The sequence below is a fragment of the Cetorhinus maximus genome, chromosome 19, assembly GCF_964194155.1.
Source record: "Cetorhinus maximus chromosome 19, sCetMax3.hap1.1, whole genome shotgun sequence".
NCBI classification, from domain to species: Eukaryota; Metazoa; Chordata; class Chondrichthyes; order Lamniformes; family Cetorhinidae; genus Cetorhinus; species Cetorhinus maximus.
In genome coordinates, this window is record NC_135897.1 from 10,343,663 (window position 1) to 10,360,616 (window position 16,954).

Here is a 16,954-nt window from a genome sequence, read left to right on the forward strand (position 1 = left end):
TGCTACATAGAGAACGCAACATCATGGGGATTAGCATTGACCAGAAATTGAACTGGACTGGCTATGTAAATACTGTGACTACAAGAGTAGGTCAGAGGCTAGGAATCCTGCAATGAGTAACTCATCTCCTGTCTCCCCAAAGTCTTTCCACCATCTACAAGGCACAAGTCAGGGATGTGATGGAATATTCGCCACTTGCCTGGATGAGTGCAGCTCCAACAACACCCAAGAAGCTTGACGCCATCCAGGACAAAGCAGCCTGCTTGACTGGCACCCCTTCCACAAACATTCACTCCTTCCACACTGGCGAACAGCGGAAGCAGTGTGTGTCATCTACAAGATGTACTGCAGAAACTCACCAAGGCTCCTTTGACAGCACTTTCCAAACCCAAGACCAACACCATCTAGAAGGACAAGGGTAGCACATACATGGGAACACCACCACCAGGAAGTTCCCCTCCAAGTCACTCACCATCTGGCCTGGAAATATATCACCATTCCTTCACTAACGCTGGGTCAAAATCCTGGAACTCCCTCATTAACCACATTGTGGGTGTACCTACACCACATGGACTGCAGTGGTTCAAGAAAGTAGCTCACCACCACCTTCTCAAGGGCAACTAGGGATGGGCAATGAATGCTGGCCTAGCCAGCGATGCCCACATCCCGTAAATGAATTTTTTTTTGTAAAAAGTGAGGCACAGTAACATGTGGTCATGATCAAACTTTTAAGGCCAACCTTATTCTATGCATTCCCAACATTGACAATCACTAATCAAAAACAACTATTTTTTTTTACTATGCCCTTGAGGTGTTATGAAACATTTTTCCACATGAAAGGGTTATATTTACGAGCAAGCTGGTGTTATCCAAAATAGAATTATTTTCTTCTCCAAAAGAAACCTTATTGTAATTAATGCACTTAAACCCACACAAGAACCACCAAAATCCAGACATCACATTTAAAAGCAATCATAAACATAAAATGATCTACTATTTGGTATTTCAATGACAAATAATAGAATGAAGGCATATAATGCCAGCCCAGTAGGAGCTATTAGGGTTCATATACTTAAATTACTGATGCCACACAAACCTCTTCCAGTCAGGACATCGCCTTGGAAGCAATAAGAGCAAGTCAGCAGGTCATCCTTTTGCACTGAAAACAATGCATGATGGAGGGCTCCCAAAAGGCTTACAAGTTAAACAAGACAATACTGAATTTAAGCAACTAAGTGTGTAGCGACCAAATGATTAGTTTCATGACTTTGTTGGGAAAGAAAACACTACCAACAGAAACAATATTGCCCCTGCTTATCCATAAAAACGTCACTCCATTCCTGTAATTGTTACTCATGATTATAGCTCCATTCCTAACCCTCACCGTTTCAAAGCTGCCTTTGTGCATTAGGTCTATGGGTGGTCTGAAGAGGTCTGCCAGAGTGGTCAGCTTCTTGTCCACCGGACCACCATTCCGCAGCTCCTGCTCCTGTCTGACTGTAAACACATTACCACAGAATGTTAGTACACACATTTATGGCCTGCTCTTTTTACACACAGAACAGTTAACACAGTGTCTTAAGGTTGTAATAAGGAGGTATTTCAGTGACACCATAAAGAGAGTGAAGCAATATTCCAGTTCACCATCTTATAACACATTCCTATCCTTTTCTTTTAATGTTCTGTTTTTCTGTGATACAGATTTCATTTTTTAAGCTTTGCTGTTGAGAATTTTAAATATATTTCCATTTCCCACTTGCTACTTAATCAGGATTGTTTTCTAGAAAGCCACTCAGGATAAGTGCACCAAGAACAAAGAACTTTAAAATCAGATTGGTAGTTGATTGCTCCAAGTAGGTGTATTTTGGGTTAAATACGCATGTGTTTGTATTATACATTAGTTATCGCTCTTTACCCTGTTAAACCAAGTCATCACTTTCTGTATGTTAGACAGGGTTCACCTCCCTCTCTGAATAACCCTATAACCATTATTTCAATTTTCCATGCAGTCAGGCCACACAGCAGATGGCATTCGCTTGCCACATTAGTAAATGAGCCAATGTCATAAAAGTAACAATTTAATATGCAAAATTCTCATCCTGTATTTAATAAGACTTTCTTACAGACAACAGTATAAAATAGAGGGAAGGGGAGGAAAGGAGAAAAAGTCAGACTCAAATGACAAATAACAAAATCAGGAAATGAAAGGGATAGAGGTATACAACGTTGTTCCTACAGATATTTAGATTCAAGAGCCTTTTATTTACTTGGATAGACGCTGCAGGAAAAGCTATAGCCTAGATTTTGTGGTGAGCAGCGAGGATGTGAGCTCGCCATTCATAACATTTCAACTTTTCCAGGGACTTTGTAAGTCTTCACACTGCAAATTGCAGTAATCAAGAATCGGAACAGCCCAGCGGCTTCTGCAAAGGGTCTGGGGCCTGAGACAGCAAAACAAGCAATGGCATGTCTCAACCGGATTGAAGAATCATAACAGAGACACTGAATCCGAACCAGGTGTAACTTAGGATGTTCAATTCAATGTAAAATCATGCACTGAAAACAAAAAATGGACAGAAAAATGGGATAGAGGGAGGGAAAGAGAAAAACCTTTTTTGTTTAAATCTAAGAATACAAATTCACACTTGTAAAAAGTAAACTTTCAACGTCAAAGGTTGTTTGGCAGTAATTAAAATTTGCCATGCTGTTAAAAACTCATTTATACTTGAATGGGCAGGCCCTAACTTTTTCTGGCATGTTTAATGGGTTCCTAGTGGGTAAGCAACTCAACTTCATGCTATTGCATGCATTTCAATGCCAAGTCAGTGAGCTACAGGTGGAGTGAAGCTTGTGCAAAAACAGAGAAACTTTCTGATTTCCATGTTTAACTGCACACATGCTGATGCCGGAAGCTCAAGTCCAATTTAATCCTGAATAACTCAGCACTGAAAGCCTCTCCATAACTCTTACCACAAAATTCGAGTCAGTAAGCCATCTTGATCAAATCTAAATCTCTTGCATCAAAATTCACAACTAGATCAGAGCTAGAACTTGAATTCTGTCACATGGTTTTACCTTGAAGTAATTTTTAAATTTTATTTATAAAAGTTAAATATTCAAATGCTAACACTCGTGATAGCTGTATATCCCATATGAATAATCATTTCTGGGCCACTTCCAAATTAGGGCAGAGACATGGGCCAGGATTTTCAAAAGTCCACCGACTTTCAGCAGGACCAGAAAATCCCACCCATAGTATTCCAACATTAGCTTGTTACCCTACATCCTGGTGCTTTTTCACTGTCAGCCTATTGTTCTCACTCTGAACCAGTCATCTTTTCCCACCTATTTTTAAATTTATTTTGATCTATTGTTTTATCTCCACCTTTTAGCCCATTTCGATTCCTTACCCCCACCCCACCCCCACTAGGGTCATCTGCCCCTAGCTTGTCCTGCTTGCTACCCTCAATGTCCCCATTAGCACATTCCTTTGATAATATCACCACCGTCAACACCCCTTTGTCCTTTTGTCTATGACATCTTTGGCAATCTCTTCTTTGCCTCCACCTACCATTGGCCCCCTATCCAGCTCTACCTGTCCCACCCCCCTCTACCGGCTTATATTTCACCTCATTTCTCTATTTCCTTAGTTCTGATGAAGAGTCATATGGACTCAAAACGTCAACTGTATTCCTCTCTGCAGATGCTGTCAGACCTGCTGAGTTTTTCTAGGTATTTTTGTTTTTGTTTCAGATTTCCAGCATCCGCAGTATTTTGCTTTTATCTCTGGGAACTTACTCTGTCTACTTCAACAATCCAACTAACTTCGCTTAGACCAGTTACTTGCCTAGTTTTCTTACTCCCAAAGTAAATCTGTGCTGTAAAGAATAACATTCAAATCATGGTTTAAAGTCAGAATCACTTCCTATTCTCTCCACCAATCAGTCTAGCAATCAAGGGAAAACAGAGGAACTTGCTAGAACAATGGAGGAGGACCCAGTGTGTACCAGGACACTTGTATCTCAAGTATGGCAATAATTTTAGAGTTACCTAGTTGTACAGCACAGAAACAGAGCATTTAACCCATGTGGTCCATGCCAGTATTTATGCTCCAGACAAGCCTCCTCCCTCATCACTTCATCTCACCCAATCAGCATATCCTATTCCTTTCTCCTTTGGGTGTTTATCTAGCCTTCCCCTGAAGTGCAGTTCAGCATCTCAAATTCATATCTTACCTAGCAATTGTCACTAGAGTTGGAGACATGTAACTAGATATTCCCCACTTTGCAAGTCCAGGGGCTGCTCCCATGCTTGGAGCAATGTCCAAACACCAGTCAATATTTGCACTATATGTCCCACCTCACTCCTTTCAATTTCTGGTGCTGTTAACTAAATAAAAACTATCTTGTGCATCCAGTAGTAATTCAGCACTTATACTGCAGATTAGATCAGCCTGTTGATAAACAGAATGCAATGGTACAATGCTCACCTCAATTAGGAGAACCATCAGTTGTGAGGGTGAGTGCAAAACCTTATGTTCTTACAAAATTACACTTGACAATTCTGCTAGAGCTAGGATTCTGAAATTAATTTTCCATCCGGATTCCCAGACCTAATATTTACATATTTGATATTGGCATCAAAGTGTCAGAGAAGGCAAATCAGTAATTATATTTTCTCAAGTGTGTTTAACATACTTTCTAAAAAGATAAAATGAAGTTTACAAACAGGGCAATGACAGCTGCAAACCTTACTGATCTTTGTTGTTATATTGATAGGGCATGCAAATTGACTCAGTTCCTCACTCCAATGGTAACAAACTGGAATGTGAATTGTGTGCAACTATAATCATATCTAAAATGGTGTCCTTTAAAACAAGTTTCTGTCCAAAATAGAATCTAGCACTGCCACCCAGCATAAAGAAAGATGCAAGGAAACATTTGTGACAGTAAACCTAATCAACGGTACTGGATTGGGAACAAGTATGGCTGAGACCACAAATCATAACTTGGAGATAAAGCTCTACAATGGCCTTGCTGCTTGGTATGTGAAACACCCAATGCTCGATAGCCAGGAACTAACCTGGAATCTAGTGGTACTACTTGGGTCTGGATCCTATTTCCAATGAAGGAAAAGTCATGTTACGCTCTTATTTCTGCAGACTCAAGAATAAACACAAAATGTTTGAGATCCTCCACCCCCGTTGTTTCACATGACAATGCCCACATAGGCTAATTGTGACAAAAGGTTAAAGTATAGGCAGGCAATTTATTAATTACATGTTCATTATTTTTAATTATATGCAGGTGGTGGCATTAACTGGAGATTGACTCGAGTCCCTATTAAAAAGAGAGACACACAAACTGTGGTTGTTAGTTTGGAGGTGCATGCTTGTAAATGTGTAACTCTAAATACAATTCAGTGTGAAAGATTCTATCCTCCAGTTCTCCAGTTCTATCCTTCACCAACTGGCTTTTTGGAATAGAACATGGGAGCAGAGAATGGTTATGGATAGATGAAGATTGGAAGCAGTTTATGATCTTCCTACTATGTATGGTGAAGCAAAATTTCCTTCTCACTTTCACAGTTCCCTGTTAAAATAATATACATAAAAGGAATACTCACTTGTTTCAGTCTGGAAGTCTCTGAATCCATCAAATATAGAGCGTGCAGGTCGTCGTCGTTTAGGAGCTGTGGAATGCACAATTATGTTTACTGTGCATCAAAAACTACAGGGTCGCAAACAGCATTTAAAGCTAGATAAAATTAATATAGGGAGGTGGGGAGGATGCAGGGGGGGGGCAAGCTGGTCAGAGAGAAGGCAGGGCAGAGGGAACCGGTCAACCACCTGGCTTGGTTGTAAGCTGGTTTAGGAGGTCCTCAGGAGATGATATGGCACTACATAAATACAAGCTCTTTCACAATATAATGGAAACCACCCAAATTACAATCTACATAAATATGAGCATTTAGGAGGATTTACCTGTCAGTAATCTACATCAGACACAGACAGCAGCTGTGTGCCTGTTACATTGGGGGAAAGCAATTAAACAGAGAAACTGATAGTTTAGAGAAATATTTAGTTTGAAACACCTTACCCCCAAACAAAGGTTCAGGTTCCACCAGGATTTCTTGCTTTTGTGGAATTGGAGCTCGCACTTCATCCCTAAAATGATGCAAAATGAACAAGCATCAGACTGAGGAAGAAACTACTGCATCCATCAGCCTACGCTCAAGATTAACAGAACTCAGTGAAGCCAAGACCAGGAATACTTTAGCAAGACTTGTTATTGTAACAGTGCACTGAGCAGTGAATATTCCTCAAATGCCAAAACGTGTTTGTTGTTGTCCTGCATCTGCTTCCAGGTCAGAACTGTAAAACCATGTACAATACCTGTGATTGAATTCAGGATGAAGTGAACATTACGTTCCATTATGCTGATAGATTGTCATTATGCAGTGAGATTGCAGAGCTCTGAGATGCAGAGGGATCAGAGTGTCCTAGTGCATGAATTGCAAAAGGTTAGAATGCTGGTGGAGCAAATAATTAGCAAAATTAATAGAATGTGATCGTTTATTGAGAGGGGAATTGAATACAAGAGTAGGGAGGTTATGCTTCAGTTATACAGGGCATTGGTGAGACCACATCTGGAGTACTGTGCAGTGTACAAGTCTCCTTATTTAAGGAAAGATGTAAATGCATTAGAGTTCAGAGAAGGTTTACTAAATTGATACCTGGAATGGATGGATTGTCTTGAGGAAAGGCCGGATAGGCTTGGCTTGCATCCGCTAGAGTTTAGAAGAGTAAGAGGCGACTTGATTGAAACATACAAGATCCTGAGTGGACTTTACAGGATGGATGTGGAAAGGATGTTTCCTCTTTGGGAGAATCTCAAACTCGGTGTCACTGTTTCAAAATAAAGGGTTGCCCATTTAGGGCAGAAATGAGGAAAGATGTTCTCTCTCAGGAGGGCTGAGGCACTTTGGAACTCTCTTCCTCAAAAGGTGATTGAGGCAGAGCTCTTGAATATTTTTTAAGGTAGAGGTGGGTAGATTCTTGATAAGCAAGAGGTGAAAGACTATTGGGGGTAGGCAGGAACGTGAAGTTGAGGTTCAAATCAGATCAGCCATGATCGTATTGAATGTTGGAGCAGGCTTGAAGGGCCGAGTGGCCCACTCCTGCTCTTAATTCATATGTTCGTATGATAGCTTTGCTTACTCATGTAACCTCTGGAAGAGCACAGCAAGACTATTTTAATGCAAAATAACAAATCAAAAGCCCTTCAAATCAAATCCTTTCCCAAATTCCATCTTGATCAGTGTATTCCCAGTTTAACAAGCAATAAAGCAGTAATATAAAAGCAAAATGCAGCAGGTGCTGTAAACCTGAAATAAAAACAGAAAATACTGGGAATACTCAGCAAGTCTGGCACCATCTGTGGAGAGGAAAACAGTTAATGTTTCAGGTCTTTGAACCTTCATTAGAACTGAAAGAGCAGCTCTGTTTTTCTCTCCAAAGATGCTGGCGGACCTGTTGTGTTCCTGACATGTCCTGTTTTATAAGAAAGAAATCAGCGCTGGAGCTAGTTCTGGAAAATGAAATGGAGCAAGTTGAGCATTTTTCAGTGGCATCAGGGTGACCAGCCATTCCTTATTTTACGGGATCTTCTTGCATCAGAGTCCACTGTCCCGTGTCCTGGACTGCGTGGTGCTGAGATGCTGTTTGTACTGCAATTTGGACCTTGAAATTTCTCACATGCACGGTATCTGCTCTCCCCAGGCTTCGGCAGCACCCCGTTGACACAGACCTCTGTGGCGGGCTCGCTCTTATTTCCTTTGCAAGAGTTGGTCACTGAGTAGGATGGCATTTTGAGGATAGTGGTCATATCAGATATGGAGTAGTTATGGAAAAGGTCAAGGTGCATTCAAGTGTAAAAATATTTAGCAGACTTCAGGGTGACAGATTGGTAAAATGTGTTAGGCACATGACAAATGAAATTTAAAAAAGAAATGTATGTGATACATTCTGGTAGGGAAATAAAGGGAGGAAATATGAGCAAATGGTACAATTTTGAGGATGCAGGGATAGAGACACCTGGGAGGAGGGAGGGGAGTATGTACACAAATCTTCGAAGATGGCAGGACAAATTGAGAAGGCTATTAAAAAGCATATGGGATCCTTGGCTTTATTGTTTGAGGCATAGAGTGCAAAAACAAGGAAGTTATTTAGGAAACGCTGGTTAGGCCTTCACTGGAGTATTATGTTCAATTCTGAGCACCAAACTTCAGGAAGAATGTCAAGGCCTTGAGAAGGTGCAGAAGACATTTACTGGAAAGGTGCCAAGGATGAGGGTATTCAGTTATGCAAAGGGATGGGGTTGTTCTCCTTAGAGGCAGAAGCTTAAGGGGAGATTGATACAAACTGTTCAAAATCATGAACATTTTTCAAAGAGTAAGGAGAAAGTGCCTCCAGTGGCAGATGGTTAGATAACCAGATTTAAGATGATTGGCAGAAGCACTAGTGGCAAGATGAGACCGTTTTGTTTATACAGAGCAAGTTATGATGATTGGAATGTGTTGCAAGAAGGAGATGTGGAAGCTGATTCAACAGTTACGTTCAAAAGGGGACTGGATAAATATTTGAAGGGAAAAATATACAGAGCCATGGCGTAAGAGTAAGGAACTGGGGTTAGACTGCTCTAACAAAAGAGCCAGCATAGCCAAGATGGATCACATGGCCTCTTTCTGTGCTGTATCATTCCACGATTCTATGGCTGCCTCTAACTAATTCTTCCTACTACATAAGCTCTGTGACATTCTATTACAATAGGCAACCATTTCCAATGGTCCAATTTTGAAAAATCACTAGTTCCCACTACACCTAAAGGATCTTGTGTTTACACTTCCTCAAAGCTCAAGGGGGTCTTCCATCTGCAGCTAAGTTATTTCTCATTAGGCAGGAGTTCTCAACTTGGCCAATCAATCCAAAATCCAAAGCTTCAATGCTCTCTTCCCAAGCCCCTCTCTCAAAAGAGGGCAAGCTCTCTGGGCTGGATCTGCCATTCATACCTCTTCTAGACATCTTTTGTTTCTTTATTTATCCCATTACCACTTCCTTTGGCCATGAAACCTTTTGTCATTTAATCGATCCTGCCTTCCACCTTATCACAGGCCTCCCCTTTTGGTCACCTTCTCACCCCTCTTCACATTCACTTGCTCAAACATATTACATCTCTAACTTTTCCCAGTTCTGATGAAGGGTGTCTGATCTGAACCATCAACTCTGTTTCCCTCTCCTAGATCCTCCAAAGCTCCTAACTATTTCCAGCATCTTGTTTTTATGTTAGGCAAGTTCCCTTGTTGGCCCTCCACACACTGACAAATACCTGCTAGTATATGTTAACCTCACACATGCTATAAACTGACAATTTACATTTACTGCACACATTGAAAACATTCTTAAATGAGTCCAGATGTCTGCATTCTGTAACCTGAGAACTGAGAGCAAATATGAGCCATGCAAAGAGAACTCAGACTGCTTGCCATGAGGTAGAAATCACACATCCAAAGAACACAAGCTGCAATCAGTTAGAGGAAAGGAATTCCCAACCAAAAAACACAAAGGTGACCCAAGCCATGATCAGAGGCATCAGGACCTTTGTCAATTCATGCTTGCGGTATGACTGACTCCAAGGCAGAGGGGTCAGGGATAATGATATTAAAACATAGGACCATATGTAAAATAAGAGATCATGTTGACTCCCAGCAGCTACTAAATTCTGATACATACTGAGAAAAGTTTTGGGGTACTAAGCTTTTTTAAAGCATAAACATTAAATCACTTTTACTCATGCGATAGACTTCAACATTCATGATAAAGACATACACTGCAAAAACAGAAGGTGTGGCTCACAAGCCCAAATAAAAGCAATAGCTTGGCATCATTGTGCTGAGATTTTTATTTCAATCTTCCTGATGACTTCCTGATGGGGCACTCCTCTGAATGATGTTTGCAAGCACACATTAGACCATAAGACATAGGAGCAGAAATTAGGCCATTTGGCCCATCGAGTCTACTCCGCCATTCAATCATGGCTGATAAGTTTTTCAACCCCATTCTCCCGCCTTCGCCCTGTAACCTTTGATCCCCTTACCAATCAAGAGCTTATCTATCTCGGTCTTAAATACACTCAGTGACCTGGCTTCCACAGCCTTCTGTGGCAATGAATTCCATAGATTCACCACTCTCTGGCTAAAGAAGTTTCTCCTCATTTCTATTCTAAAAGGTCTTCCCTTTACTCTGAGGCTGTGCCCTCTGGTCCTAGTCTCTCCTACTAATGGAAACATCTTCCCCACGTCCACTCTATCCAGGCCTTTCAGTATTCTGTAAGTTTCAATCAAATCCCCCCTCATCCTTCTAAACTCCATCGAGTATAGACCCAGAGTCCTCAAATGTTCTTCATATGTTAAGCCTTTCATTCCCGGGATCGTTCTCGTGAACCTCCTCTGGATCCTCTCCAGGGCCAGAACATCCTTCCTGAGGTACGGGGCCCAAAATTGCTCACAATATTCTAAATGTGGTCTGACCAGAGCCTTATAAAGCCTCAGCAGCACATCCCTGCTTTTATATTCTAGTCCTCTCGAAATAAATGCCAACATTGCATTTGCCTTCCTAACTACCGACTCAACCTGCAAGAGAATCCTGGACTAGGACTCCCAAGTCCCTTTGCACTCCGTTTTTCTGAATTCTCTCCCCATTTAGAAAATAGTCTATGCCTCTATTCTTCCTACCAAAGTGCATGACCTCACATTTCGCCACGTTGTATTCCATCTGCCACTTCTTTGCCCATTCTCCTAACCTGTCCAAATCCTTCTGCAGCTTCCCCGCCTCCTCAATACTACCTGTCCCTCCACCTTTCTTTGTATCATCTGTAAACTTAGCCAGAATGCCCTCAGTTCCTTCATCTAGATCATTAATGTATAAAGTGAAAAATTGTGGTCCCAACACTGACCCCTGCGGAACTCCACTAGTCACCGGCTGCCATCTTGAGAAGGACCCCCTTATCCCCACTCTCTGCCTCCTGCCAGACAGCCAATCTTCTATCCATGCTAGTACCTTGCCTCTAACACCATGGGCTCTTACCTTACTGAGCAGCCTCCTGTGCGGCACCTTGTCAAAGGCCTTTTGGAAGTCCAAGTAGATAACATCCATTGGCTCTCCTTTGTCTAACCTACTCATTACCTCCTCAAAGAATTCTAACAGATTTGTCAGGCATGACCTCCCCTTGATGAAACCATGCTGACTTTGCCCTATTTTACCATGCACTTCCAAGTATTCTGAAATCTCATCCTTAATAATGGACTCTAAAATCTTACCAATGACCGAGGTCAGGCTAATCGGCCTGTAATTTCCCGGTTATGTCTTTACACTATGTCAAAGGAGGGCAAATGAGCTCCATAGAAAACAAAAAGAAAGTGAGTCAAGCACTGCGATTTATAATACCTTGGTTATACATGAAACTTGCAGCTTAAATTTGGAAGCTATCCATATCTCCCAAGCAAATGTTAGTCAACATTTCATATAACAGGAGTTTGCTTATTGTCTCCTTTATAATATGGTAACTGAATTCTAAGAATAAAATTCAAATAGGGGAAAGAAACTAAGACTATAAAGGTATAAAGGTCCTTCTGGCCAAGTCAGAATAAGAGGAATCAGAACCTGCGTCAATTGATGTTATACCTTGGACAATCAAATGTAGCACAGAATGATGTTGGGCATAGGTAGCCATGCTATGAGAGGGACAGCATGAATACAAACAGATTCCACAAGCAGCATCGACTAATTCTGACCATCCATAGGCCTAGTACGCAGCCTGCCCCATTTTCAAATTACTGACCTTTAACGCCTTTCCTTAATCATCAGTGAAGTTCCATGTCAGAAATTGAAGTCACAATTTTCTCATTTTTGCCAATGTAGCAGTGTGCATATGTAGCTGCTTCTTGCTGCCATGACATCACCAACGCCCCTCCCTCCTCCTTATGCAAAATGGGACAGATCCAAAGCAATGGGAGCTCCACTTCTACTTGATGAAACTGTGCAACGCAAGTGTACATCAGTAATGTTGTGGGTATCCTATTTTTAGGCTGTTTTAACTGCCAAGCATTCCACACATACACACTAAAGGTGGAAAACTACTTGGATATGTAGGAGTTATTTTCTATTTTTACCACAGCCCCTATATGGAATACCACCAAAAGCCCAGTTTAAAAATTGTAAGGTCATCCTTGAGCAAAACAATCAATCTGGTTCAGATTTTCTACTGTGAATAGAAGTACCCCAACAGGATGCAGTAGGCTGCACATGGCCCAGTTCTCCAGTACAGTCGGAACCAGGTTGGCTCAATTGGCAGCACTCTTGCCCCAATCAGGACAAAGTTCAGCCTAACTCCAGGACTTTTGACATAATCTAGATCAATAGATTAACACTTCAGTGCGATACCAGGGGTGCTGCATTGTTGGAGGTCTTTATGAAAAGTTAAACCAAAGCTCTGTGTGCCTATTCAAGTGAACATAAAAGGTCCCATGCTGCTATTTGAAGAACAGGGATCTCTCCTGATGTTCGAGCTATCACTTATGCCTCTATCAAAAGCAGATTTACTGGTTATTTAGATCATTGCTAGGACCTTACTACGTGTAATTTGACTGTCTACATAACAAGTGACTCAATATCAAAAAAAAACAGTTCGCTGTTTGTGGAATGCTGAGGACATGGAAGGCAGAAAGTTAACATGGAGATAAATCAAGGAATTAGGAAGGAAAATGGTAAGTTTATCTAGAATAAAAACAAAATGCTGCAAACACCCAACAGATCATGCAGCATCTGTGGAGAAAAAAACAGAGTTAATGTTTCCGGACTGTGGCCTTTCATATAAGAGTAAGGAAGCCTTACTGTGATTAAACACCTGGAGTTCTGAATAGTTTTGGTTTCCTTACCAATGGAAGAATTTGGTTGCAATGCAAGAGGGCTTTCCAATGAGGAGTTTGAATATTAAAGCCTACATTCTCTGGAGTTAAGAAGAATGAGAGGCAATCACCTTGAAACATATAAAATTTTTTGTGCTCGATAGGGTAGACACTTGCAGGCTGTTTTCCTCAGGATAAGGGGTCAGCAATTGAGGTGAGACACACAAAGAAATTTCTTCACTCAAAGGGTAATGACTGTGCGATTCTCTATTCTAGAGGGCTGTGGAGGCTTAGTCATTGAGGTCAATAGACTTTCGGGTACTGAAGGCATCAAGGAATATAGGGATGGTATGGGAAAGTGGACTCTATATCATGATGATGGCTGATTGATAAGACCATAAGACGTAGGAGAAGTAGGCCATTTAGCCCATCAAGTCTGCTCTGCCATTCAATGAGATCATGGGTGATCTGATAATCCTCAACTCCACTTTCCTGCCTTTTCCCTATAACCCTCGATTCCCTTACTGATTAAAAATCTATCTCAGCCTTGAATATACTTAATGACCCAGCTTCTACAGTTCCCTGCAGTAAACAATTCCTCAGATTAACTACCCTCAGAAGAAATTTCTCCTCATCTCTGTTTTAAATGGGTGGCCCCATACTCTGAAATTATGCCCTCTGGTCCTAGGCTCTCCCACAAGGGGAAACAACCTCTCAGCATCTACCCTGTCAAGCACCCTGAGAATCTTATATCTTTCAATAAGGTCGCCTCCCATTCTTCTAAACTCCAATGAGTTCAGGCCTAACCTACTCAATCTCTCCTCATAAGAAAATCCTTCCATACCCAGAATCAACTGAGTGAATCTTCTCTGGACTGCTTCCAATGCCAGTATATCTTTCCTTAGATAAGGGGACCAAAACTTCACAGTATTCTGGGTGTGTCTAACTAGTGCCTTGTATAGTTTTAGCAAGACTTCCCTATTTTTATACTCCATTCCCTTTGAAAAAGGCCAACATTCCATTTGCCTTCCCTTTTACCTATTAAACTTGTATGTTAGCTTTTTGGGATTCATGCACAAGGACTCCTAAATCCCTCTGTGCTGCAGCCCTCTGCAGTCTTTTTCCATGTAAATAATATTTAGCTCCTCTAATCTTCCTGCCAAAGTGCACAACCTCACATTTTCCCACATTATACTCCATCTGCCACTTTTTTGCCCACTCACAACCTGTCTATATCCTTCTGTAGACTCCTTGTGTCATCCTCTTGCCTTCCCACCTATTTTTGTATCACCTGCAAATCTAGCAATAGTACATTTACTTCCCTCACTTAAGTCATTAATATATTTTGTAAATAACTGAGGCCCCAGCACTGATCCCTGTGGCACTCCACTAGTTACAGGTTGCCATCCTGAAAATGCCCCCCTTATCCCAACTCTCGGTCTTCTATCAGTTAACCAATCCTCTAACCATGCTAATATACTACCCCGCAACACCATGGGCTCTTACCTTATTAAGTAGCCTTACGTGCAGTACCTTGTTGAACGCCTTTTGGAAATCCAAATATATGACATCTATTGGTTCCCCTTTATCTATCCTCCTCAAAGAATTCTAATAAAATTGTCAGGATTCCCCCTTTATGAAGCCATGCTGACTCTGTTTGATTAGATTATTACATCCTTTATATATGCTTATATTATAAATATAACATTTATAATATAAATAATAACAAATAACATTTTCCCAATGACAGATGTTAAGCTAACTGGGCTGTAGTTACCTGTTTTTTTGTCTCCCTCCCTTTTTGAATAAGATTGTTACATTGGCAGTTTTCCAATCCTCTGGACTTTTCCAGAATCTAAGGATTCTTGGAAGATGACTAGCAGTGCATCCACTATCTCTGTAGCTACTTCCTTTAATATTTTAGGATGCAACCCATCAGGTCCAGGTGACTTATCGGCCTTTAGCTCCATTAGTTTCCCTAGTACTTTTTCTTTAGTGATAGTTATTGTATTTATTTCCTCCCCCTATTTTGTCCCTTGATTATTTAGTATTGGAATGCTATTAGTGTCTTCTACCATTGAAGACTGAAGCAAAGTATTTATTCAACCCCTCTGCCATTTCCTGGTTCCCCATTATTATTTTCCCTGCCTAATTTTGTAAGGGGCCTATGTTCACTTTGGTCTCTCTCTTCCTTTTTATATATTTAAAGAAGCTCTTACTGCCCATTTTTATATTACTTAATAGTTTACCCTCAAAGTTTATTTTCTCTCCCAGGTTTTTTAGTAATCTTTTATTGGTTTTTAAAACTTCCCCAATCCTCTGGCTTACCACTAATCTTTGCCACATTGTACACCTTTTCTTTTAATTTGATAATATCCTTAACTTGTTTGGTTAACCATGGTTGGTTTATCCCCTTCCTTGAATCTTTCTTCCTCACTGGGATATATCTTTGTTGTGAGTCATGAACTATTTTCTTAAATGTCTGCCATTGTTCAACCATTTTTTCTGCCAAAATCCTATCCCAGTCCACTCCAGCTAACTCTGCACTCATTCCTTTGTAATTACCCTTATTTAAGTTTAGCACAGTTGTTTCCAACCCAAGTTCCTCACTCGCAAACTGAATGCCAAATTCTACCATATTATGGTCACTACTTCCTAGGATACCTTTTACACTGAGGTCATTTATTAAACCTGCCTCATTACCAGATCCAAAATTGCTTGAATCCCTGGCTGGATCCACAACATATTGTTCTAGGAAATTGTCCCGAATACACTATGAATTCTTGCTCATGTCTATCTCTGCCAATTTGATTTTCCCAATCTACAAGATTAAAATCACCCATGATTAATGTACTGCCTTTTTTTTTTACATGCCCTTGTTATCTCCTGATTTATCCTCTGTCCTGCAGTATAGCTAATGCTTGGGGCCGAAAGACTACTCCCACCAGTGTCATCTGCCCCTTGTTATTTCTTACCTCCACCCACATGGATTCTACATCTTCCGGTCCAAGGTCCTTTCATGCTATCGTACTTATTCCATCTCGCACTAACAAAGCTGCCCCACCACCCTTTCCTTCCTGCCTGTCCTTTCGAAAAGTCACATACCCCTCAATATTTAGTTCCCAGCTTTGATCTCCTTGTAACCACGTCTCCTTAATGGCTATAGGGTCATACCCGTTAACCTCTATTTGTACCGTTAATTCATTTATTTTGTTCTGAATACTATGTGCATTTAAGTAGAGAGCCATTAATTTTTCCTTTTTACCATTTTTTTTCCCCCATGACCCTATTTGCTGCTGTTTTTTTTTAAATGTTTGTACACTCCATCCCTTCCTGTCACACTCTGGGTATCATTACCTAAGTAGCTGCCCTACAATGCCACCATAACCTTTTGCTTTGTTAGCCTAGTTATCCCCTCTCCAGAACCCTCCCCCCGCCCCTCTATTTAGTTAAAGCCCTCTCTACAGCCCTAGTTATTCAATTCGCCAGGACACTGGTCCCAGCATGGTTCAAGTGAAGCCCGTCCCACTGAAACAGCTCCCTTCTACCCCATTTCTGATGCCAGTGCCCCATGAACTGAAACCCATTCCTCCCACACCAATCTTTGAGCCACACATTTAACTCCTTGACTTTATTTACCCTATGCCAGTTTGCCCATGGCTCAGGTAGTAATCCTGAGATTATTACCTTAGAGGTTCTGCTTTTTAATTTAGCTCCTAACTGTTCAAATTCTTTCAACAGAATCTCCTTTCTAGTCCTATCAATGTTGTTGGCACCAACATGGACGATGACAACTGGATCCCTCCCTTCCCACTCCAAGTTCCTCTCCAGCCCTGAGGAGGTGTCCTTAACCCTGGCATTAGGCAGGCAACGCAACCTTCAGGACTCACGCTCACAGCTGCAGAGAACACTATCTATCCCCCTAATTATACTGTCCTCTACAACCACTACGTTCCTATTCCCTACCCCCAATTGAATGGGTCCCTGTACC

General features: G+C 41.2%; 1 protein-coding gene across 2 annotated transcripts in view; it reads right to left on the reverse strand.

Moving 5' to 3' along the window:
* ubxn7 (UBX domain protein 7) overlaps positions 1-16,954 on the reverse strand; it is a 101,098-nt gene that overhangs the window by 42,261 nt on the left and 41,883 nt on the right. For both annotated transcript variants that reach the window (XR_013579578.1, XM_078563466.1), the window contains exons 3-5: positions 6,099-6,166; positions 5,626-5,691; positions 1,385-1,497 (exon numbers count right to left, since the gene is read on the reverse strand). Coding sequence is in view for 1 of the 2 variants with exons in the window: in XM_078563466.1 (XP_078419592.1) it covers positions 1,385-1,497; positions 5,626-5,691; positions 6,099-6,166 (247 nt within the window). In the remaining variant the exon portion in view is untranslated. The remainder of the gene's footprint in view (positions 1-1,384; positions 1,498-5,625; positions 5,692-6,098; positions 6,167-16,954) is intronic.